At 41.1% G+C, this 23979-nt stretch overlaps 1 protein-coding gene across 14 annotated transcripts in view; it reads right to left on the bottom strand.

Annotated features, from left to right (window-relative positions):
* Nucleotides 1–17781, bottom strand: part of CEP70 (centrosomal protein 70) — a 58046-nt gene extending 40265 nt beyond the window's left edge. Inside the window, exons 1-8 of one of the 14 annotated variants that reach the window (XM_036332440.1) lie at nt 17692–17781; nt 15669–15752; nt 10692–10785; nt 8280–8405; nt 3858–3948; nt 3607–3730; nt 3001–3181; nt 1446–1615 (exon numbers count right to left, since the gene is read on the bottom strand). In XM_036332440.1, the coding sequence (XP_036188333.1) occupies nt 1446–1615; nt 3001–3181; nt 3607–3730; nt 3858–3948; nt 8280–8294 (581 nt within the window). In that variant the 5' untranslated portion in view covers nt 8295–8405; nt 10692–10785; nt 15669–15752; nt 17692–17781. Of the gene's footprint in view, nt 1–1445; nt 1616–3000; nt 3182–3606; nt 3731–3857; nt 3949–8279; nt 8406–10148; nt 10480–10691; nt 10786–13874; nt 13978–15530; nt 15554–15610; nt 15634–15668; nt 15828–17691 lie in introns of those variants that run through there. The other 13 variants (XM_036332434.1, XM_036332445.1, XM_036332446.1 and 10 more) reach the window with 13 other exon arrangements.
* Nucleotides 17782–23979: the final 6198 nt, after the last annotated feature.

The following is a 23979-nucleotide window of genomic DNA, read 5'->3' as shown; positions in this document are numbered from 1 at the left end:
TGATGAAGCGTTAGAAAAACAATGTGTATTTGTATGTCCTAATAAGGAGTAAGGGAAAAATTAATGTTGCATAGCCAAATGTATACCACTACTATTTTTTAAAGAAATAATTGTATGTGATTTTGTATGTGTATTGGAAAAGAACGCTATAGGTTCGTAACTGTGGGATAATACTATAATCTAGGGAACAGAGTTGGGGCTGCAGACTGGTTGGGGAGAAGGCAAGATATTAAAATTTCATCAATGAGCATGACAGCCCTACACAATAATAAATTGTCCCACCCAAAATACCAAGAGTCCTCCTGTTGTGAAACACTAGGAAGGGCACAAACCAAACGATTAACGTGGTTATCTCTAAGGTGTGGTAATTAGGAGGGACACGCAGGTCTATAACATTTTACTTTAAACACTTCTATATTATTTGAATTTTTATAAGCATGTACTGCTTTTTTAATTTAAAAAATCCTCAAAGAAAAATAAAATAACACTATACTTTCACATGTTATTCTTTTTAAAATAAGAATTCATACTATTTCTCTCCTATCTTGGGGAAACTTACCAATCTCTTGCCTTTAAATCTAATTCAGCTAATTGTGCTTTTAATACTATAACTTTATGGATTAGTCTTTCTTTTCAACCTTTCCCCATACCCACACATACTAGCTTACATATCATCCTTTCTATCCTTCACAAGCCCTCTCATCCCCACACTTCCCTCTTAAGCTACCATTCCATTTTTATCTTTTCCTCCTTAGCAAACTTCATTCATTCTGGGTGACTGCTACCGGCTATCTTCAATAAACTTGTAGTGAGGAGTTATTTGTGTCAAATGGGAGTTCTGAGCAAATAAGACAGGAAGAAGGTAAACATATACACTGATGAGGCAGCATGTAACACTTCGTACCACCTTCTCCTTGAAACATTCTGTTCCTTGGTTATCCTGACGCCCAAACATAACTTCTCTTCTGCCTCTCTTTTGTCTATCTGAAATTTGGAAGTTCTCTGGAGTTCAGTCCTTCTAACTGCAGCCCTGCTATTTATTTCTACATAGCTGGCATAAGGTGCTTAGGCACATGTCCAAAAATGAATTTGTCATCTTTCCTCTCCATTCCCCAAATCTAACTTGAAATCTAATAATCTTTGACTCCACTCCTCCTCTCAACAACGATAGCCAGTCAGTCTGGACAATTCCTGTCCATCTCTGCAATCTCTCTTTTAGCCCTAACACAGGCGTTCATTATCTCCCACCTAGACTATTACAGCTCATCATTAACTTGTCTTTCTGTTTCTGGGCTTAATTTCTTTGCTCAGAAATCCTGGGGATTTTTATCCTGCTATATAGAAAGCAGAACCCAATTTATAAGAGATATATGTAACCACTCCCAAGATAAAATTAGTTTTAAAAAATGATGAATCTATCCACATATCAATAAAGTAAACATTACTGTCTATCCAAGATGGTATGAGGAACTCTTTTGCAGAGATAAGAAAATACTCTGTTTTGAGTGGCAATGCGCTCTTCCTCCTCCTTTGATAATCTACAGATATCCTTTTGCAAAAAAGCAATAGCCTCTTGTTGTTCCATTTGTTTTCTCTTATAATGCTGACATTTTGCCTAGAAGAAATTTTTAAAAAACATAATTATAACATGTACATCTAGGACATGCACTTCTAACAGTATTATACACAAAGCCATCTTCACAGTTTCTATCAAACTGCTTCATTCAAGAACTTCAGTACTGAGGCTGTTTTTAAATAGGTACTAGCTCCAGAAACACTGTCATAAATGTAAACATGTAACAAGTAAAATAGGTATAAAATAGAGGAATTGTAGCTTATAACTGCTTGCATTCAAGGTTTCATAACAGTAAAGGAAACCGAGAATCTCCCTAACACTACAGAAAAAGGAAAGCCATTGGAGAGTATCGAGCTACTATCTTGAGAGCACATTAAAAAGGCAAGGTTCAGTGGTTGAGAGTATTGACCTATGAACAGGAAGTCAGAGGTTTGATTCCCAGTCAGGGCATATGCCCAGGTTGCTGGCTCCATCCCCTGTGTGGGGCGTGCAGAAGGCAGCCAATCAATGATTCTCTCTCATCATTGATGTTTCTCTCTCTCTCTCTCTCTCTCTCTCTCTCTCTCTCTCTCCCTTCCTCTCTGAAATCAATAAAAATATGTTAAAACAAAAACAAAAACAAAAACAAAAAAACCAAGGGGACCGCTAGCTGCCTTGGCTCAGTAGGTAGAGTGACGGCCCTTCCTGAAGGGTCTCAGGTTCGATTCCAGTCAAGGGCGTGTCCCTCGGTTACAGGCTCAATCCCTGGCTCTGGTTGGGGCGCATGCAGGAGGCAACCAATAGATGTGTCTCTCTCACCTCAATGTTTCTCTCTTTCTGTCTCTCCCTCTCCCTTCCATTCTTTCTAAAAATCAATGGAAAAGCATCCTCAGTGAGGATTAACAAAAAAAGAAAAAGAAAAAGAAAAAAGGCAAGGTGAGAAGCAGCAAAGCCAAGAGAGAAGCAGGGGATAAGTGAAGGTGACTTGGACCAGAGTGGAGACTAAAAGAAGAAAGTTTTGGAGAGGAAATACAGGAACTCAGTTTTAGACATGTGAAGTTCTAGATGCCTACAGTGATGTCAAGTGGGTAGTGGGAAATAAGTCAGGAAGTAAGAGAAGAGGTTTGGACTATAGATTTAAATTAGGTGCTAAGAAAGACTGAGCATCACCAAGGGAGTTAGAGTATATAGGGAAGAAAAAAGGACTAAGGAATTACTACTAGGGAATCCCAACACTGAGAGGTTAGGGAGATAAGAAGAATCAGCAGTGGGGTTAAAGGGAAACCAAAGGAGAAAATATTCTAGAAACAAGGGAAGAATCTCAAGAAGAAACAGTAATAGGCCAAGTAAGGTAAAGAACATTGAATTAAGCAACATGGAAGTCACCTGTAACCTTGATGAGCTGTTTTATACTACATTATGTAAGAAAATATATAACTCAGTACCTGTAAAGCTTTATGCTCCTTTTGAAGATCTTTCATTTTATTCTGCTGCTGGCAAACTCTATTTATGGATTCATCCTCCAATTCACCAATTTTAGATTTCACACCCTCCATTATTTCTTCCAAGTCATTAGCTCGTTGTTCCTGATCTACTGCTCGGCATTTTTCTAGTTGAAGTTCTTTTCTAATGATAGACACACAAGTCCTTCCTTAGTAATAAACATAAATCACATCAACAAATCTACTCATCTAATAACATAATGAATGTCTAAAATTTCTTTGCTAAGTTATCACCAAAAGATTACCTATTAAAGATATTTATATTTGTGCCCTATCTGGTTTGGCTCAGTGGATAGAACATCGGCCTGCAGACTAAAGAGTCCCGGGTTCAATTCCAGTGAAGGGCACATGCCCGGGTTGCAGGCTCAATCCCCTGTGGGGGACGTGCAGGAGGCAGCCAATCAAGGATTCTCTCTCATCATTGATATTTCTATCTCTCTCTCCCTTCCTCTCTGATATCAATAAAAATATATTTTAAAAATATATATTTGTATTTGCATCCACCTAGATACAAAAAATTCAAGAGGTCCCCCTACCCCATTTTCTTACTTAAGCTGCTGATTAGTTTCTATGAGCTCCTGGATCACATTCTGTTGACGCGCTGTTTCTTCCATCAACGTTTGCAAGTTCTGTCTCATCCTTTGTGATGACCGTTTGTCAAAAACGATGAGATCTATATTTTTTTAAAAATAGAATACAAATAGTAAAAATAAAGGTAAGGCAAAAAATTTTTAAGAAAAAAATACTGTAAAGAAAAAAACAGCTTTTTACCATCAGGGGCAAGAATAGGATCTGGTTACCTTTAAGATCTGTTCTTTTGACTAGAACTAAAGGTTTTAAGCCATGCGTCATCAACAGCACATTTATGCTCTCCCATTCTGCTTCTTCCTGCTACAATCACAAAGGAGAGAAAAGGATCAAGTTTATGATATAAGTGAAAAAATACCTTCTTGTACATAATTTCCTTCATTTTCAGAATAACAGAACTTTTTCTCCAAAAAATTTTAATATTAAGTTTTGTGTACATACAATAATTAAAATTAAAACAAAACAACTAAAAAACACCTTGTAATTGCAGTGAATCAAACAGACCTTAGGTTTTTCATTTAACTGAACCAGATCAGGGCCCACTCAAAAGAAACAACTGCAAACTGAGTTGCATTAATTGAATAGTAAAGAGAAGGTGAGTCACTTGGAAATAAGTGTCATTTTAACAATGATTAAGGACACACACACACAATAAAACCATATCTGAATGGTTGGAGCCAATAATTTAAATAGATCATATCCATTATATAAGAAACTAACTATAAAAAGAAGTCTGTCCATTCAGGTAACCGATTTGAGTAGAGTCATTCTGAGTGATTCTTTTTTTGTTTGTTTGTTTTTGTTTTTCTGAGTGATTCTAAGTATGTCATTATGCCATAAAGCTGAGAGGGGAACTCTAACTCTCTAGATTAAGTGAATAAAAATATAATGGGGCCCTGGTTGGTTTGGCGCAGTGGATGGAGTGTTGGCCTGCAGACTGAAGGATCCTGGGTTCAATTCCAGTCAAGGGCGCTTGCCCCAGTTGTGAGCTTGATCCCCAGTGAGGGCATGCGTGAGGCAGCCGATCTACGATTCCCTCTCATCACTGATGTTTCCGTCTCTCTCTCTCCCTCTCCCTTCCTCTCTGAAATCAATAAAAAAATAAAATAAAAAACAAAACAATGGGAAGAAAAATGAAATAAGGACATAAAAGATGGATCAGGCCTGGCAGATGTGGTTCACTAGTTGAGCGTCGACCTATGAACCAACAGGTCATGATTCGATTCGCAGTCAGGGCACGTTCCTGGGTTGCAGGCTCAATTCCCAGTGAGCAGCTGACCGGTGATTCTCTCTCATCATTGATGTTTCTATCTCTCTCTCCCTTCCTCTCTGAAATCAATAAAAACATATTTTTAAAAAGATGGATCGGAATAATAGAGATAATTTTTTAAATGACACATTTAAATCCCCGATATTAATATAGTTTTATAATGGGCTTTTAATGTTACGTACAATAATCAATTTTGAAATCACTGTGTGAGGTGCTTTGCATGCTCTTTAAGGTATTAAAGAATATTTGTAAAAAGCCAATTTGAGTGACTTTTCAATGTTTAAATGCTTGAAAAAATATAATTTATACAATAAATACATTTTTATTACTAGTATAGTATGTAAATACTGTAATAGCTTAAAGGTTAATAATTCAGACAGACAAAGCAAGAATAAAAGCATTACTCGTCACATCCAAATGCTCCTCTGACATTAAAGACTCTATCCAGGCAAAAAAGGAACAAATTACCCTAATGACTCTTTGACAGCATTATGACCCACAGCACCAAATAAATCTTTCCTTTTGATTGCTGACTTTCTTTCCCTTCTTTATCTTTTCTACACTTCTCCTCCTTCCCCAAACCTTTCCTCTTATTTATGCTTAGGTCTTCTGGTCACAAAAATTAATGACACAGAACCAGAATTATTACTGATAGCCTGGCTGGGTAGCTCAGTTGGTTACAGTGTTGTTCTGATAAGCTCCCCGGTCAGGGTATATATAAGAAGCAACCAATAGCCCTAGCCGGTTTAGCTCAGTGGATAGAGCATCAGCCTGTGGACTGAAGGGTCCTGGGTTCGATTCCAGCCCAGGTCACATGCCCGGGTTGTGTGCTCTATCTCCAGTTGGGGACATGAAGGAGGCAGCCAATCAATGATTCTCTCTCATCATTGATGTTTCTATCTCTCCCTTTCCCTTTCTCTCTGAAATCAATAAATTTTTTTAAAAAGCAACCAATAAATGCATAAATAAGTGGAACAACAAATTGATGTTTCTGTCCCAACCCCCTCTCAAATCAGTAAATAAAAAAAAGTATTACTGATATCTGTTTTAGTAGCCAAAAGCTCTGTGGAGGTCTAGCTAGTATGACTCATAATGACAAAATGCTTTGTAAATAATAATGTCATGAATTTTGAATGATCAAGTTATACATGTTGCTCCTTATCTTTTCAATTGATTTTTTTGCGGGCGAGGGTGAGGGCGAGAAACATTGATCAATTGCTTCCTGCATGCACCCCAACAGGGGATCAAACCTGCAACCTGGTATGTTCCCTGACCAGGAATTGAATCTGCAATCTTTGGTGTATGGGACAACACTCCAAACAAGTGAGTTACACTGGCCAGGGCCTCTAATACCTTTTTTTTCTTTTTTTAATATATTTTATTGATTCCCCACAGGGAGGAAGGGAGAGAGATAAAGTCAGAAACATCGATGAGAAACATCGATCAGCCGCCTCCCGCACATCCCCCACTGGGGATGTTCCCGCAACCCAGGTATATGCCCTTGACCGGAATCAAACCCGGGACCCTTCAGTCCGCAGGCCGACGCTCTATCCACTGAGCCAAACTGGCTTTGGCAACCTCTAATACCTTTTAAGAGAAAGAATAACATTAACTGTTTGCAAATTCTGAAAAGAGCTAAGAATGGCATTTTCCAAAGGTATGTGCTGCAGAACACTTTATACTTGAGCCTCCTTTTAGAGACTGATATCTTAGAGTAATGAAATCATGTAATAGTCTTTAACCTGGCATTTCCCAAAATTATCCTAACTAATAATCGAGAAACATGGTAATTGGCCGTATGAGCTCACTCATTTATGGATAATAAAGACCATTATAGACTGATGAACAAAAATAGATACAGAGGCAGAGCAACATCGAACAGACTGTCAAACTACAGTGGGAAGGCCGGGGAGGGTTTGGGGACAGGAGGGGGGGTAAGAGATCAACCGAATGACTTGTATGCATGCATATAAGCATAACCAATGGACACAAGCCACAGGGGGGTAGGGGAAGCCGGGGGACTGTCAAGGGGGGGCAGGCGGGAAGGAGACATATGTAATACTCTTTGTAATACTTTAAGTAATAAAAAAAAAAGAGAAAGAAATCATGTAATAGTCTTTAACCTGGCATTTCCCAAAATTATCCTAATAATAGACAAACATGGTAATTGACCGTACCTTTGCTATGCCTCCCATTGGCTAATCAGCATAATATGCAAATTAACCACCAACAAAGATGGCGGCTAATTTGCATACGGCAGGCAGGGCAGGCCAGCACAAGCTGCAACCTAAGCCCCACCGACAGCCGGGACCCCCGTGTGCGGCCCTGGGCGGGCAGGCCCCTGTGTGCGACCCTGGGCGGGCGGGACCCCCATGTGCGGCCCTGGGCTGCGGGGCTTGGGGGCACAAACAGCCCGAGGAAGCCCTAGTCTTACAGGAATCTTCCTGCAACGGGCTTCTAGTCCTATATAATAAAAGGCTAATATGCAAATCAACCCTACAGTGGAACAACCGGTCGCTATGACGCATAATGACTACCAGGGGGCAAACGCTCAATGCAAGAGCTGCCCCCTGGTGGTCAGTGCACTCCCACAGGGGGAACGCCACTCAGCCAGAAGCTGGGCTCATGGCTGGTGAGCACAGAGGCAGCGGTGGGAGCCTCTCTCACCTCTGCAGCAGTGCTGGTGCAAACCTTTTGAGCTCAGCGTGTCAGCATTTTGAAAAACCCTAACTTAACTCTGGTGCCATGTCACATATAGAAATTTTTTGATATTTGCAACCATAGTAAAATAAAGATGTATATTTTTAATATTTATTTTATATATTTAAATGCCACTTAACAAAGAAAAATCAACCAAAAAAATGAGTTCATGTGTCACCTCTGACATGCGTGTCATAGGTTCGCCATCACTGGCTTAGGCCCACTATCAGTCAGATATCCCCCGAGGGCTCCTGGAGGGTGCAGGCCAGGCTGAGGAACTCCCCCCCCCACGCACGCACGCACGCACGCACGCACGCACGCTACAGTGCACAAATTTCTTGCACTGGGCCTCTAGTTTTACTAAAGAAAAGAATCTTTTTACTTTATTTTTCAATTACAGTTTACATTTAATATTATTTTGTATCAGTTTCAGGTGTACAGCATAGTGGTTAGATAATCATATACTTTACAAAGTGTTCACCCAATATTTCCAGTACCCACTTGGCACCATACATAGTTATTACAATATTATTGACTATACTCCCTATGCTGTACACCTGAAATCTTTTGAATTAAGAATTTAAGATTTTTCACATTTGCAGATGTAGTATTATTTGCCACCACATACTTTGAAAAACACTGGTTTCAAATATTTCCCATTTACCTGTTTTTCAGTCATGAGTCTGTTTGATGATTTACTGGACTGCTGGACTTGAGGGGCTGCTGGAGATACAGTTTTCCTTTGCAGAACCAAAGAAGTAGAGACTGGCAGTGAAAAATTCTGAGTTGCCTAAATTAAAACAGAAAAAAGTACAAGAGGTGTTAAATGAAATTATACTTAAAAGAACCACTACTCTTGAGCAATTTAAGCCATTCCTGTGTCAAAACTTTTGTTACTTCTTAGAAAGCTAATTTAAAGAATGATTAGAATAAACCCTATCTTACAATGTTCTCCTCTAGATATAAAACAATATGGGGCTTTACACACATACCAGCACAAAGAAAAATATTTTTGTTTTAACTGGATATGAAAAGCACATGATGCTAATAAACTGTTATCTTTTAGAAGCTGCTTTTCAAAAACACTAAAAGAATTGTGCCTTACCCAAAAGTTACGGGCCAGTCTAACAATTCACTGGACTGACTCCAAGGATGAATGGAATGCTACTTTCTTAGGTGGACTTTATTTCTAAGTAAATCAGAGGTTAGCAACAAAGGATTCTGTTTGACAGGCACACACAAAAGTTTATATTCAGTCTAACCTACCATCACTTGCTCTCATTATCTAAGACTGTACCATTCTATAGAAAAAAAATTCTTTGGGTTGTTTGATATATAGGTATAATTCCTCCCCTCCAGAGGCACAATCCCACATATTCATTAGCATCATGGAATTTTAGAACTTGAGAGGACCTTGAAAATTGTTTAATACGAAATCTCTAGCTGTTCATAGCTGGCAGAAAAGAGTGTAGGGAGAGCTGTACCAATATATCAGGTACCAGAGCCATCTGAGGCCCAGAGATGTGCAATAATTTTCCAGGACTGACTAGGGGTAGGCCTCCTTCCTGCCAGTTCAATGTTTCATCCAAAGCACCCTTCTGCTTCAGATAGTGAAATCCAACTAAACAATTTATTGGTCACTAATAATTTATTTTTAGCTAAACCTAGTAACATATTACAGATTCTCAAATGCTGCCATTTTTGCAGTTTCACATCAGTCCTTTCTCCCTTTAAACTCTGGTCTCTTTCAATAACTCAATCACCTACTACATTAAACCCTTCTGCCTTTATTTTAAATAAAGATCCTTTTGACCCTAACTGGTTTGGCTCAGTGGAGAGAGCGTCGGCCTGAGGACTGAAGGGTCCCAGGTTTGATTACGGTCAAGGACATGTACCTTGGTTGTAGGCACATCCCCAGTTAGGGGGTGTGCAGGAGGCAGCTGGTCGATGTTTCTAACTCTCAATCCCTCTCCCTTCCGCTCTGTAAAAAAATCAATAAAATATATATATTTTTTAATAAAAAGATCCTTTTAAAAAATGTCAGCCAAGCCGAAACCGGTTTGGCTCAGTGGATAGAGCGTCAGCCTGCGGACTGAGAGGTCCCGGGTTCGATTCTGGTCAAGGGCATGTACCTGGGTTGCGGGCACATCCCCGGTGGGGGATGTGCAAGAGGCAGCTGATCGATGTTTCTCTCTCATCGATGTTTCTAACTCTCTCTATCTCTCTCCCTTCCTCTCTGTGAAAAATCAATAAAAATATAAAAAAAAAAAAATTACAATATGTAAAAAAAAAAAAAAAGTCAGCCAACTTCAGTTACTAGCTTTTTAACTTTTCATTCGAGAAATTTTTTTAAAACTACACAAAAGTAGAGAAAGACTATAATGAACTCATGTAGTCATCAATCCAGCTCCAATAACATTCTTCTATTCTTGTTACATTTCTTCCTTACCCACTTATATTTCGGTATACATGTTTAACAAATATAGACTCATTATCACACCCAATAAAAATAACAGTAATTCTTTTCTATTACCTAATATCTAATCCATGTTCAACTTCCCCAAATATCTTGTGATTTTTTTCAAAATTCCATATACAGCACACACGTTTCTTTTAATTTTTAAGTCCCAGTCTCCTTTTTAATATGGCATTTGTTAAAGAAATAGGCCATTTGTCTTCAGAGTTACCCGCATTTCAGATTTAGCTTATTGCATTCTCATCATTTAACATATTTATCCATCTCCTATATTTCTTGTAAACTGGCTATATCTAGAAGCTTTATTAAATTTCAGTTCAGTATTTTATGGCAAGAATAATTCAGAGGTAGTGCTTTGTTCTTCCTACTGCATCACCATTAGTAATCAGCCAAAGTTTAAAGTGGAAAGAATACACCATGTAAACCAGACATAAGGTTAGCAGACATCAATGTAAGAGAATTTCCCAAAAAGCATGGAGCCACATATTCTAACAGTCTTCCAACATCCACCCTGGACCTCTCTCTAATCTTCAAAATGCCATCTCCCTCCATGTTCAAGACCTAGGAGTTCAATCTCTTCTTCACTTAGTTAACTCATACTTGACCTTCTGATGTCAGCTCAAATTTCCTTCTTCAGGGAAATCTCCCCTGATTCCATGACTAGATCAGGTTCTCGTTATATGCTCTTGTAGCACTATAAAGAATAAAGTATAGAGGTTTAGAGTTCAGAGACAAATGGCCTGAGTGACTACCAGCTTAACCATTTATTAAACTGTGTGACATGGACAAACTCATTAACATCTTTGATCCTTGATACCTTCATTTGTAAAAGAGTAATAATAATATCTACACCTCAGAGGTTGAATTACGTCAGACAACATGTAGAAAGTATTTAATACAAGTGTGTGACACATAGAAATGTATAGATAATTGGTAGTTGTTATATACAAGTATGCTGAACAAAATGGAACTTACCTAAGCATACAATCATATTATCTTAGACCTTTTTCTACAAATTACTCAGCTGTTATAAGTTGTTTTACATAATATGTCTAGGTAAAACTAAATTCCAGGACATTAGTAGTCTTATTTTTTTTTATAATAGTCAAATAGGCAATCTGCCTCTAAGAAAGCCAAATAAAACTCTTTTTTTCTTAAAAGCATTGAAGAACTAACAAGATAATGAGGAATTACCAGGACAAAAACTAAGAGTAGACTAATATCATAAATGTGCTGGGGGAAAAATAATTGCCAATCTAAAATTCTAAACCCAGTGAAAATATCCATTAATAATAAAGACAAAGGATATTTTCAAACAAAACAAATAGGACAAATCTGCTCTATAAAAAATCCTAAAGATGCTTCATGCAGAAGATTCCTTGATAGAAAGAAAGAGCTGTAGAAAGGAATAAAGATCAAGGAGCCCAGCTGGTGTGGCTCATGGGTTGAGCACGACCTATGAACCAGGAGGTCATGGCTTGATTCCCAGTCAGGGCACATACCTGGCTTGTGGGCTCAATTCCCAGTGTGGGACATGCAGGAGGCAGCCAATTAATGATTCTCTCTCATCATTGATGTTTCTATCTCTCTTACCCTCTCTGAAATCAATAAAAATATTTTTGAAAAGAAATAAAGAATAAAGCCCAGAAACAAACCCACAAATATAAGATAAAGGTGAGAAAGTGATTCAGCAGAGGAAGGATAGTCTTTTTAAAAATAGTGCAACTGGACATCTATGTGCCCAAAAATAGACTTTGATTCATACCTCACACCATAAACAAAAATTTACTCAAAATGAATCATAGACATAACTCTAAAAACCTAAAAATACAAAGTGCCTAGAAAAAAAGCATAGAAAACCTTTCTGACCTTGGAATAGGCAAAAATTTCTTAACTATATCATCAAAAGCGTGATCCATAAACAAATCTGGCTTCATAAAAATGAGAACTGGCCCTGACCGGTTTGGCTCAGTGGATAGAGTGTCAGCCTGAGGATTCAGGGATCCCAGGTTCAATTCCAGTCAAGGGCATGTACATTGGTTGCGGGCACATCCCCACTGGGGGCGTGTGCAGGAGGCAGCTGATAGATGTTTCTGTCTCATCAATGTTTCTAGCTCTCTATCACTCTCCCTTCCTCTCTGTGAAAAATCAATAAAATATATATTTAAAAAAAAAAATGAGAACTGGCCCTGGCTGGTTTGGCTCAGTGGACAGAACATCAGCCCACATGATTATAGCAACTGCTTCAGAAAAAATTATTCAACTAAATCCAATACCCTTTTTTGATAAAAACTCTCAGCAAAGTGAGAATAGAAGGATCAAACACAATAAAAGCCATAAATGACAAAACGACAGCCAACATCATACTCAATGGGAAAACTAAAACCATTTCCCCGAAGAACAGGAACAAGACAGGGATGCCCACTTTCACCACTCTTGTTTAACAGTACTGAAAGTCTCAGCCATAACAATCAGACAAGTGGAAGAATATACCGTGTTCATGAATTAGTAGAATCAACACCATTAAAATGTCCATACGACCCAAAGCAATCTACAGATTCAAAGCAATCCCTAGTAAAATACAAATGTCATATTTCACAGATCTAGAACAAGCACTCCAAAAATTTATATGGAACCAAAAAAGACCCCGAATGGCCACAGCAATCTTGAGAAAGAAGAACAAAGTTGGAGATACCAAGTTATACTACAAAGACACTGTACTCAAAACAGCCTGGTACTGGCACAAGAACAGGCATATAGATCAATGGAACAGAACAGAGAACCCAGAAATTGACCACTATGCTCAAAATAATATTTGAGACTATGCTCAATTAATATTTGACAATGGAGTAAGGACAGTCTCTTCAGTAAATGGGGTTGGGAAAATTGGACAATGCAAAAAATGAAACTAGACCACCAACTTACACCATACACAAGAATAAAGCCAAAATGGATAAAAGACGTAAATGTAAGACATGAAACCGTAAAAATCTTAGAAACCATAGGCAGCAAAATCTCAGACATCTCAGTAATATGTTTACCAATACATCTCCAAGAGCAAAGAAAACTGAGAAAACAAAACAAAAAATGGGACTACATCAAAAAAAAAAAAAAGCTTCTGCACAGCAAAAGAAACCATCAACAAAATGGTAATATTATTTACTACAATGTTATTTATAAAAAAAATAAAAGCAAACTAGATATTCATCAATTAGGAACTGGTAAATAAATTCTGGTAACATACAATGTACCAGGATAGACAAATGAAATATTATGTAGATGTAAATATAAACAATAATGCTCTTCATGTACTGGTTATGAATTATCTCAAAGACATATTTGTATATTAAAAATCAAGTAGAGGACAATTCATAATTTTCACTGGGAAAAGTATAAATGCACACAATTTCTTGTTTATGCATAAATGCTTTCCTAAGAAGAAATACAATAAACAAAAAATATTTGTTGACTTTAGGGAAGGACCAGAATTATTAAAGTTAAGTGAAAATGTTCAATATATATACATTTAAATAGGAAAATTCAACTTTGTGAATGTCTAACAGTATCAATATTTACATTAAAATGTAAATTCAATAATATCTAAAATGAAAAAAAAGGAAATAAAGAACCAATTTATAATCTTGAAAACTGGTAAGTAAATGGTAGGAATCAAGAATAAATGCTGCCTTTCCTGAAGGAATTATACTGCTGCCTATTTAAATAATAGATAAGGGACTAGTATTCCAAGCAATAAGTGAAAAAGATATGATAGAAATACAATACCACTATTTTGCAACCTTCGGTGAATAGATATATAGGCATCGAGTAGCACCAGCTGCTGAGATCAGGAAGAGAGAAACAAGGACACATTATGCACTTCCTATGGTCTTGCCAACCACCATTTAGACAACTGCCAAGGGGATGACTAAGTCTGATCCAGTCTGCAACCCAACTACTAATGTGCAGGAACTACCCAAGGCAGATGAACATATGAACTAGACCTGATTTTACAATCAGCAAAATCCAGACTGTAAAATATACAGGTCAATTGACTCAGGTTCTTTATCAGAAAACAAAATTGTAAAAAAAAGAAAGGAACAGAGAAAAACTACAAATTAAACATTTTTTAAAATGTTTAATGGGCCCTGACTGGTTTGGCTCAGTGGATAGAGCGTCGGTCTGCAGACTCAAGGGTCCCAGGTTCGATTCCGGTCAAGGGCATGTACCTTGGTTGCGGGCACATCCCCAGTAGGGGGTGTGCAGGAGGCAGCTGATCGATGTTTCTCTCTCATCGATGTTTCTAACTCTCTATCCCTCTCCCTTCCTCTCTGTAAAAAATCAGTAAAATATATTTTTAAAAAAATGTTTAATGGGCAAAACTACATAATATCTAGGAATATGCATTTATGAAAAAAATGTTTTTTAAAACACAAGGAAGCAATTACTATAAAGTAAGAATGGCTACTAATGGAAGTAGTTGTGCTTGGGATGGGCCAGCAGAGCAGTTGTGGCATGGCTAGTACTGTTCTACACCCGGACCTACATGGTACTGTCTTTCAATAATTCACTAAGCTATGCATCTGGAATGTGTGTTCTACTTGATTTCATAATAAAACTCATTTTACTATTTAAAAAATTTATTAAGTAATAATAAAAGTAAAGGAAATACCAAAAGAAAGCCTGGTATAATTTTATAGCCAAACTGCCTGCGTTTGAATTGTGGATTCTGCCACACAGCCAGGAAAAGTACTAATCTCTCTGTGCCTCATTTCTTTATCATCAAGTGAGAATAGCAAGTGTTTAGCTCATAGGGTAGTTGTGAAGATTAGGGGAGTTAATATACAGGCACACCTCAAGAGATATTGCAGGTTTGGCTCCAGACCACCACAATAAAGCAAGTCATACAAATTTTTTGGTTTCCCAGCATATATAAAAGTTATGCTTACACTATATTAAATGTGCAATAGCATTATGTCTAAAAAAATGTACATACCTTAATTTAAAATACATTATTGCTAAAAAATACTAACCATCATCTGAGCCTTCAGAGAGTTGTAATCTTTTTGCTGATAAAGGACCTTATTTTCAATTTGTAAAAAATACAATATCTGTGAAGTGCAGAAAGATTAAGTGCAATAAAAAAAAGTTTTGCCTGTAGAAAGGAAACAGATCAGTGCCTGGCACATAGCAGGACAGAAGTGGTGATTAGAGTTAGTGGGTGATCAGCTGTGTTAACTTAGATATTTAACCTCTCTGGGCTTCAATTTCCTTAACTGAATTTAAAATATCTACCTGATAGGATTATCAGGAGGTCAAAAGGAAATATATATTATACCCAGTATGGTAGTCAATAAACAATAGATTTGCCCTGGCCTGTGTGCTCAGTGATTAGAGCATCAGCCCCTACACTGGGTTCGATTCCCAATCAATGGCACATACCTGGGTTTTTGGTTGGTTCCCTGGCCTAAAAGCAATGGGAAAATATCCTCCGTTGAGGATTAAAACAAAACAAAACACACCAATAGATTCTTTCCATGGTCTCCCAACATCCAGAGAGTCATGTCACATTAGGCGTACCTCAGTCACAGCACATTCCTCCTGCACTTTTTATCTGGTCATTCAAGTTGATTTCGAATCTCACGTTTGAAACTGGATCTTCATCTAGGTTTCAAAAAAATAAAGAGGCCAAAATCTTAAAATGTCCGACCTCCTAGTAGGAATGGTCTTATGTTACTCCCAGAGCAGGAATTCATGGTACTGGTAACCACCAAACTGAGGCTGAACAACTGAAGTCATCCGCTAATGGCCTCCGATGCTCACCACCGCTTCTTAGCTTTCCTCACCCTGCTGGGGTCCAAATCTATCTTTCATCAATTCTGACTCCTGGCTTCACAGGTAGGATGTTCTCATTTGCAAGGGTGCTAAAAAGAAGCATGCTCAGAGATAAATACCACTGAACACAAAAGGCAAAGGCATCAATTCCCCCTGGAACCAAATGCTCCTTTTTAGAGATCATACGGTGAAATTAATGTCAACAGTTTGCAGCGGCCCTTCCCTACTCCAGCTGTGCCAGGAAGAGCTGCAGGAAGAGACCTGGGCCTTTCTGATACCTCACCTCAAGGAAGACTTTGGGCACAGGGTTGCAGGGTAGGAGCTGGTTCGTCTGTGGCACAGAAAGCCAAGTGCAAAACACAGCTGTATTTTCTGGCTCTGGCCGGGTTTCCCCAGAGCCCTTTGGTGACTTACCCGTGACAGGTCTGAAACGCCTGCAACGTGCACCGCACCGTACATTAAAATGTAAATATTTTTCACCATTTGGGGGTGAGAGGGTGCGGGAGAAGCTGGAAATAACCCTGGCGAGTCACTGCTCTTTCTCAGGTGGGTCGCGTTAAAATCTGGGATTAGCTTTCTCAAAAGCATGTCCTTCACATTATTGCCATAAATGGACCACGCACTGTTTTCAAAGTCTCTACTGTCTATCGAATGCAAAAGCTCTATTCCAAAAAACACGCCAACACGCTGTTTAATAACGTTCCTGAAAAGAACGGAATCTACCACAAATAAGGCCATGGGGTTAGGACTGGGTATCATCTCAGTCCAACCATCTGCCCCAGGAGAGGTTACATACATACGGGGCCCAACACACCTCCTCCCCCTCCCCCTTTGAAGCCCAAGCTGAGGCCAAACCCCAGTGGGGCCCCCTGCCCCCCAAAGTGGAGCTGGGGAGGCCCGGGCCCTCTTGGCAACACGGAAAGTAAAACAGCAGCAGCAGATGCGTGATGCCTGCGCGGCGTTTGACACTATTACAGCCTGGAAACAAGTGGCGGCAGAAACCCTTTCCGGTTGGTCTCTCCGCCTCCGAGGTTTCCACCTCACGGATTTCCTTCACGGAATCCAACTAGACGCCCCCAAAAAGTCCGATGCGCCCCGAGTCGGGACAGAGCATGGAGAACGCGGAGAAGAGGACACCTACCTCCTCCCCCCTCGCACACACGGCCCCCGGCTTCGCCCCGAGCGCCCACCAGCCACGCACCCCCTCAGGCTCCCGACGACCTACAATGCACCCCGAGCCCAGCGGGCGCGGGCATCACTCAACGCCGCGGTTGTCAGCCCGTTTACGCGGGGCACCGACCTCTGTTCCCTTCCACTGCCCAACACAACAACAGCACCCGGGGTGAATGAGTCAAAATTATACCTTTTTTTTTGTTTTATTATATCAGCAAAAAATACATATTTTTTGGCGTGCCGCAGAATTTTCGTTATTAGTTGATGTGCCCTGAGAGGAAAGGGGTGGGAAGTCGCTGCTCTAAGATTTATACGTATCGCCCCCCCTTGGCCTCCTCAACCACCGCGCCGGGCAAACGGGACCAGCTGTGCTCGGTAAACGCAGAAACTGCGGCGCCGAGACGGTACGCCAGCGGCCGAAGATCACAAAGCCGGGTTCCTCGGGGACCCGATCCCAACACACGACTGAGATTTTCAATCGGCGCGAACCAGTCCCCACGACAAGCGTCAGTTTGCCCACTCGCAGGGCCCCGAGGAAGCCGATTCTGGGGGTGCTACAGCCGCCGCCTCCGCGAACCCCGAGTGCCGCACTCACCTTCCGCGGCCGCCCGTCTCCCACCAGCAGCGCGCCCAGCTGGGCCGGCTCCGCTGCCTGGGGCCCCGCCTCTGCGACCGTTACGGCGCCGCGGAAGGCCGACCAATCGAGCCCGAGCGCGTCGAGGTGTCTCCTTCCGCTCCGCTTCCGGACGCCCGCGAGCGATTTCTCGGGCCGCGCGGGGGAGGCTGGAACCGCCCCGCGCCCTCTGGTTGGCTCCGCTGCTGGGGGCGGGGCTTACATCAAAACAGTTGTAAGCTTGGGCCCAGCGTTGCCATCTGCGCCTGCGCGCTTCCTCCACACTTGTCTTTCGCTCTTGGCTCGCAGGTGTTTTACCTCCTACCGCAGTGGTTCTCAACCTTGGCTGCACATTAGAATCACCGGGGAATCTTTCTAAAATCCTGATTTCTGGGCCTCATCCTCCGGAAATTCTGTTTCTTTGCTATGGGGTGGGGCCACAACATTAGTAACAAAGAAACAGAATTTCTGGAGGATGAGGCCCAGAAATCAGGATTTTAAAGATTCCCAGGTGATTCTAATGTGCAGTCAAGGTTGAGAACCCCTGACCTACCTACCGGGAGCTCTACTTTGCCCGGGCGACTTACTGGTAAGAAATAAACATTTAAGGCTATCGGTGAAAGGGAGGCCCGGGGCACGTGGCCGCCACAGACTGCCCGCCCGACACCTACACCCGCCCTCGCTGCGAGTTCTTGCTGCAGGACCCATCAGCTGTTCTCTATGTTCCAGACCTGGCTGAGCACTGCGGCGCCTGGCATTTGGAGGACCCTAAAAGCGTTTGTTGGTGACATTTTACCCTCCCATTCGTCATTTTCCAAATCTCCACAAAATGTCAGGACCTCCGTCGGGCTCCAGAGGTGCAGAGGTGGCTGACTGGAGATACTCAGCGTCTAGTTAAGGAGAATGGGTATGCACTCTGAAATTAGGAGACATTGTGATCTGATCAGAGAAGGCTGTGACGGGCGCAGGAGGGACAGAGACGGAGGCTTACCTAAGTCAGTCACTGAAGTCTTCCTAAACCAGTGGTCCTCAACCTGGCTGCACATTAGAATTAACCGGGGAGCTTTGAAACCCTTGTTGCTCAGGCCTGAGACCAATTAAATCAGAATCTCCAGGGTGGGACCCAGGTGTCCATGGTTTGGAAAGCTCCCCAAGTGGTTCTAATGTGCAACCATACTCGAGAATGGCAAACCTGGAGAAATACTTAAGAATGATTCTGAATGATGAGTAAGAATTCCCCAGCAATACAGGGAAGAAAGGTTAGAGAAAACTTCATGTGCACATTAATAACTCAAAAGCACATTATTATAATGCCTATTTCACAAGTGCTTAGCAAACCTTACCGTTTTGTTGTGTTTTTTGTGTTTTTTTTGTAATTAAGCCCGGCTGGGTCCCTTCTGTGCAGCTCATATCTGCCCTCCCTAAAAAACCTAACTCCCCAAACATGTACAAATATTGTGGGACTTACTGAGGGCTTCCTGAGAAAGTTGAAGAATGTGTTACATCACTAGAGAGGCTGAGGAGGAAAGCCTCAGGAAGTATGCTAAGAAGCTGGGACTTTATCTTGGAGTGATAGGGAACTAGACAAGTTTTCAAAAGAGGTATGAAATGAAAAGTTGTTGTTTTTTGTCTGGGTGTCTTCAAGCCTAATTTTGTTGCATCCTGTTATATATGTGAAAACTGTAAAAAAAAAAAAACACCACACAAAACAGCTCCAACAGTGTACAAATATGATTGCTGCTTTATTTATTTTTTTTTTTCACAAAAGGAAGTCAGCTCAATCCTTTAGTTCTCAGTTTAATAAGCTGAGGATATACAAATAGGGTCCATACCCATTTTTAAAAATTCATAGGTAGTTGAGTGATCCAAAAATTCCCAAGGGAGAATCCAACTTCCTTCCACGCACCTGAAGAGGCCAGGCGGCTCATCTGCCCACCGCTGTCATTGCATCATGTAGCCACATGATGTCGCTGTTAACAACCTGTATTTTCCAACTGGTTAAAAGATGCAGGTCTGCAGCGATGCAGGTCCCACAATGGCCAACAAGGCTTCTCCTACACAAGACATTGGCCATGGTACCTCTCACAGGAAGGTCTTAGGTTCATAGCTCAATAGTTTCGGGTCCATACACAGCCTTATTCCAGGCAGCTGGGACCACTGTGAGTTTGATCTCTGTGCCTGGCCCCCATGCAAAAGCTGATTACCATAACTGGAATTGGCAGTGGGGTGGGTGTTCCTTAAATCACACGGGTTGGAAGGTGGAGGCAACATAAGTGAAACTGAAGTCCTGTAAGCAAAGAAAGGACAGTGGGTGCTAGATGAACAGATCACCAGTATTCACAATCTTCAAAGCACAAGAAGCCTGATTGCTCTCTATTTCCTAACAATAGAGCCCCCTTTCTCATCACTCCTGGATTTTGTGTGTAGCAAGTGGAGGGGAGGAAGCTCTATCTCATTGTCCTCCAAAGAAATCCCCTTCTTATGGACCATCAAGGCATAGCTCAGGCAAATATATTATTAACAAATGCTCAAGAACCTATGCAGAATAACCATAGTTACATTAATTGAGCCCTTAAAATGTGCCAGGCCCTGGGACATTTTCATCTTCTAACCTGTTGACTCTTCACAACAACTGTAGTGTAAATACTGTTATTATCTTATGTTACAAATTATCAAATTAGAAAATAGAATGAAAAAAACAAACAAACCAGACTTACTCAGGTCTCACAGCAAGTATGTGACAGAACCAGGATCTGAAATTAAAATTCTGTCTCCAGTACCTATTTCATTAATCATGTGATCATACCACTTCTCATGATGGGCATCTGCTCTGCTGTAAGTTGGTGTACGCACTTATTTTCATTTGCAATTATTTCATCTGTCTCTGTATTAGTTGTCTATTGATGTGTAACAATAAATTACCCCTAATCACAGCAGCTTAAAATAAACATTTACTATCTCAGAACTTCTGTGGGTCAGAAATACAGGCGTGGCTTAGCTGGATGGTCTGGACAGAATCTTTCATGAGTTTGCAGGCAACCTGTTGGCCAGGGCTACCCATCTCAAGATTCAACAGGGGCTGAAGGATTTACTTCCAAATTCACACATGTGGCTGTTAGCAGGACTCAGCTCAATCCTTGTCATATAACAAACAGATAGCTGCCATTCGTGGTACCATTTAAATAATTTTTAAAGCAGGACTATATCCATACCCAAGAACATTTACTTATGTATATACTCTCTATATAACTATAGAGAGTGGACTTGGAAGGTAACACCACATTCATGAGAACACTCGCCTTTGGGGAGGAGAAGAATATAATGGCGTTGGGATTGAAAGTCAAATAGGGTTTTATCTGCGACATTTTCTTCTATTAAGATTTTTATTGAGTCAATATTTAATGATGGTCAGTCAACTCTGGGTAGCAAGAATGTAGAAATTACACTCTGGTCTCTATATTTTAAAAACTTTTCAAAATAAACAAGATATGCCCTGGCCGGTGTGGCTCAGTTGGTTGGACGTTGTCCCATGCACCAAAAGGTTGCTAGTTTGATTCTCAGTCAGGCACATGCCCAGGTTGCGGTTCGATCCCCCATGGGGAGTGTGCAGAAGGCAGAAGGCAGCCGATTGATGTTCCACTCTCACATCTCTGTTTCTCTCTCTGTGTTCCTCTCCCTTTCTCTCCCCCTAAAAATCAATTTTAAAAATCTTTAAAAAATAAAAATGAACAAGATACAAATTTTAAACTCTTAACGAGTTGGAAAATATGTCTGTACTGCTTTCCTTTGGCTCTTCACTCTAATTAAGGGTGTATCTACAAACCCCACTCTCCACATGACTCAGACCAAACCTATTTTCTCCTCAAGATTTTCTGGTTTGAAATTTTACAAAATCCCCTTGGTTTGCTGCTTCTCCGCTTTCTGTATTTGATGCCACAGCCTCCTTGAGCCGAGGGAGAGCCTGGCCAGCAGCATGAGGCTATAGTTACTGGCATCGGTTCTGACACTCAATCCTCTGAGGTCAAATCCTGGGCCCTGAGCTCATTCCTAAAGTGCCGGTGCCTCTTCCTTTAACATAACCAGTAGTCACACTGAAACAATTCTGGAAGGGCACATGGAAATCTTAAATCTGTAGGTATCACATTATGTAACCCTTTCCTTTTATTTTGATCTCCATTCATGCTGTTTAAAAAACAAGTTCAGAAAATCAGTCAATCCATTAACAATTCCCTTTTCAAAAGGAGGCCCAGTAAAAACATGGACTCTTGTAAATTAAAGCATTTTTAGCTGCTCTCTTAAAATAAATCACTGATGTCTAAGGGCAAATTGGTAAGAGGCCATTTAAGAAGAAAGAAAAGCATCTAGGTACTTCCTGGGAAACAAACAACTCAGAGTGAGAATAAAATCGAAAACAGGATCCCTCTGAATGAGTGAATATGTTTTGTACTCAATCTCAATACCTTTCAGTGTTTTGTTCAAACTTCATTTTTCTCCGTAACAATCCTGACTGGTAACAATTCACTATTCCTACCTCCAGTGTCCTGGACGGAGGGAATCAGTAGGTAGAAAATGCAGGTATGTTCATTAATTCCAGGTATCCTAGAAACTAGACCCAAAGAGAAAATAGTGGCACGGTACAAGTTATCTGCGGAATCGCAAACTGCCTTGCTTTTTCTGGGCGCAGACTTGGATGTACCTTATGAGCTGACTCTGGTGTCCCTGGACAGAGAAGCTTTCCAGGCCTCGAAGACAGGGCTCAGATTTTTCTTCAGTCATAATGAACACTTTTCTAATAAGGCCCTACTAACATGAGCATTTCAAATTCCCCAGGCCTGGCTCCACATGCTGTAATTTGGTGTAAATGTAATCACTGGGCTGTTGTAAGAACTATAGGTAATGATATACAAGACATATAGCGAGTATTCAATTACATGTATTGGTTTCATAAAACAATATCCAGATTCCTAAAATTTCTTAAGAAAATCTATCCTTCATTAACATATCCCCAACCAGGATTTCCTGGTCCTAACCCAACTACTCAGGATTGTTTCTCAGAAGTACTAAGGCCGAGGAAGAAAGAATTAAGGAGATGTCTTCACCAAGCCTTGTCCCAGCTCTGGAAATGTCACACTGGAGCCTTTTACCTTTCCCCCCTAATTCATTCTTTCAACAATCGCTTATTGGAAAGTCTCTGTTCAAGACACCAGTACAGAAGAAAATGCAAATATGAAAAGTCTTTCTCTTCAGGGGACTTTCAACACAGGGTAGCAAATGAGTACTTAGCACTCACTCTCTAAGCAGAATCCCTGTAACATAATTTGCTCAAGAAGCCGTTTTTATCACCTTGCAGACCGTTAACCTAATCAATAGGTTGTTACCTGTTGTCTCCCAACTCCCCCTTCCTTCACGTATGGCCCAGCATGTAGAGACAAATCCATGCTACCTACCAGGGTGTGACAATCCTTTACATGGATTATCAGCTGCAAGAAGAAATCCCATAAGGGGCCTGGCTGCCTCTCTGCCCCCAAATCTGCTGGGCCCTCAGAACCCCTGGAGAACACTTTACATGTCTCTCATTTGTTGCTGGTCCCAAGACCACCCATCGCTGTCTTCAGATGGCCCACTCAACAACCTGCCTCCCTCTCCGCAGGTGACATCGTCCCCTCCTTAAAGTGAAACCCAAGGCTGCCTAAAACATCACCGGGGCCTGGTGTTCACTCACTCACTCAGCAAACACTCATCAGAGCCAACTCTGTGTGAGCCTGCCCTGAGCGGGTGTGGGAGATGTAAGAGTGAGAGCCAAGCAGCCCTGGCCCTGCCTTCACTCTACTAAGATACACGTTCAACAGAAATCACACACAAAATTGCACACCTTGAAAGGGGCTAAGAAGGAGAGTTACAGGTGCTGCAAATCTTAAGAGGCCAGAGTAGTTTTCCCTAAGAAATGATCTATGCGGAACAATCTCAACAACCAAGTGGATGTAACCTAAGGGAAGAAGCCAGGAGCGTTGCAGAGGCCCTGGGGGCAGGTGCGTGCGTCCATGAAGCGAGGTAGCAAGGTCCTCGTGTACCGGCCTCAGGCCTCTCATAAGGGGTTTGGGTCTCTGAACTAAACCAGTAGCCAGAACCCATCAAGAGGTTCCGAGGAGCGGATGCCACGACCAGATTGACCTGCCCGGGGTCTTCACCGCAGGCATGGGGTCCGCTTTCGCCCCCAGGTTACCTCCCGGCGCCCAGCCCGGGGGTGGGGGTGGGGGCAGCAGGGGGCGG

The sequence above is a fragment of the Myotis myotis genome, unplaced genomic scaffold (assembly GCF_014108235.1).
Source record: "Myotis myotis isolate mMyoMyo1 unplaced genomic scaffold, mMyoMyo1.p scaffold_m19_p_13, whole genome shotgun sequence".
Classification (NCBI taxonomy): domain Eukaryota; kingdom Metazoa; phylum Chordata; class Mammalia; order Chiroptera; family Vespertilionidae; genus Myotis; species Myotis myotis.
This window is presented reverse-complemented; position numbering and strand designations above follow the sequence as displayed.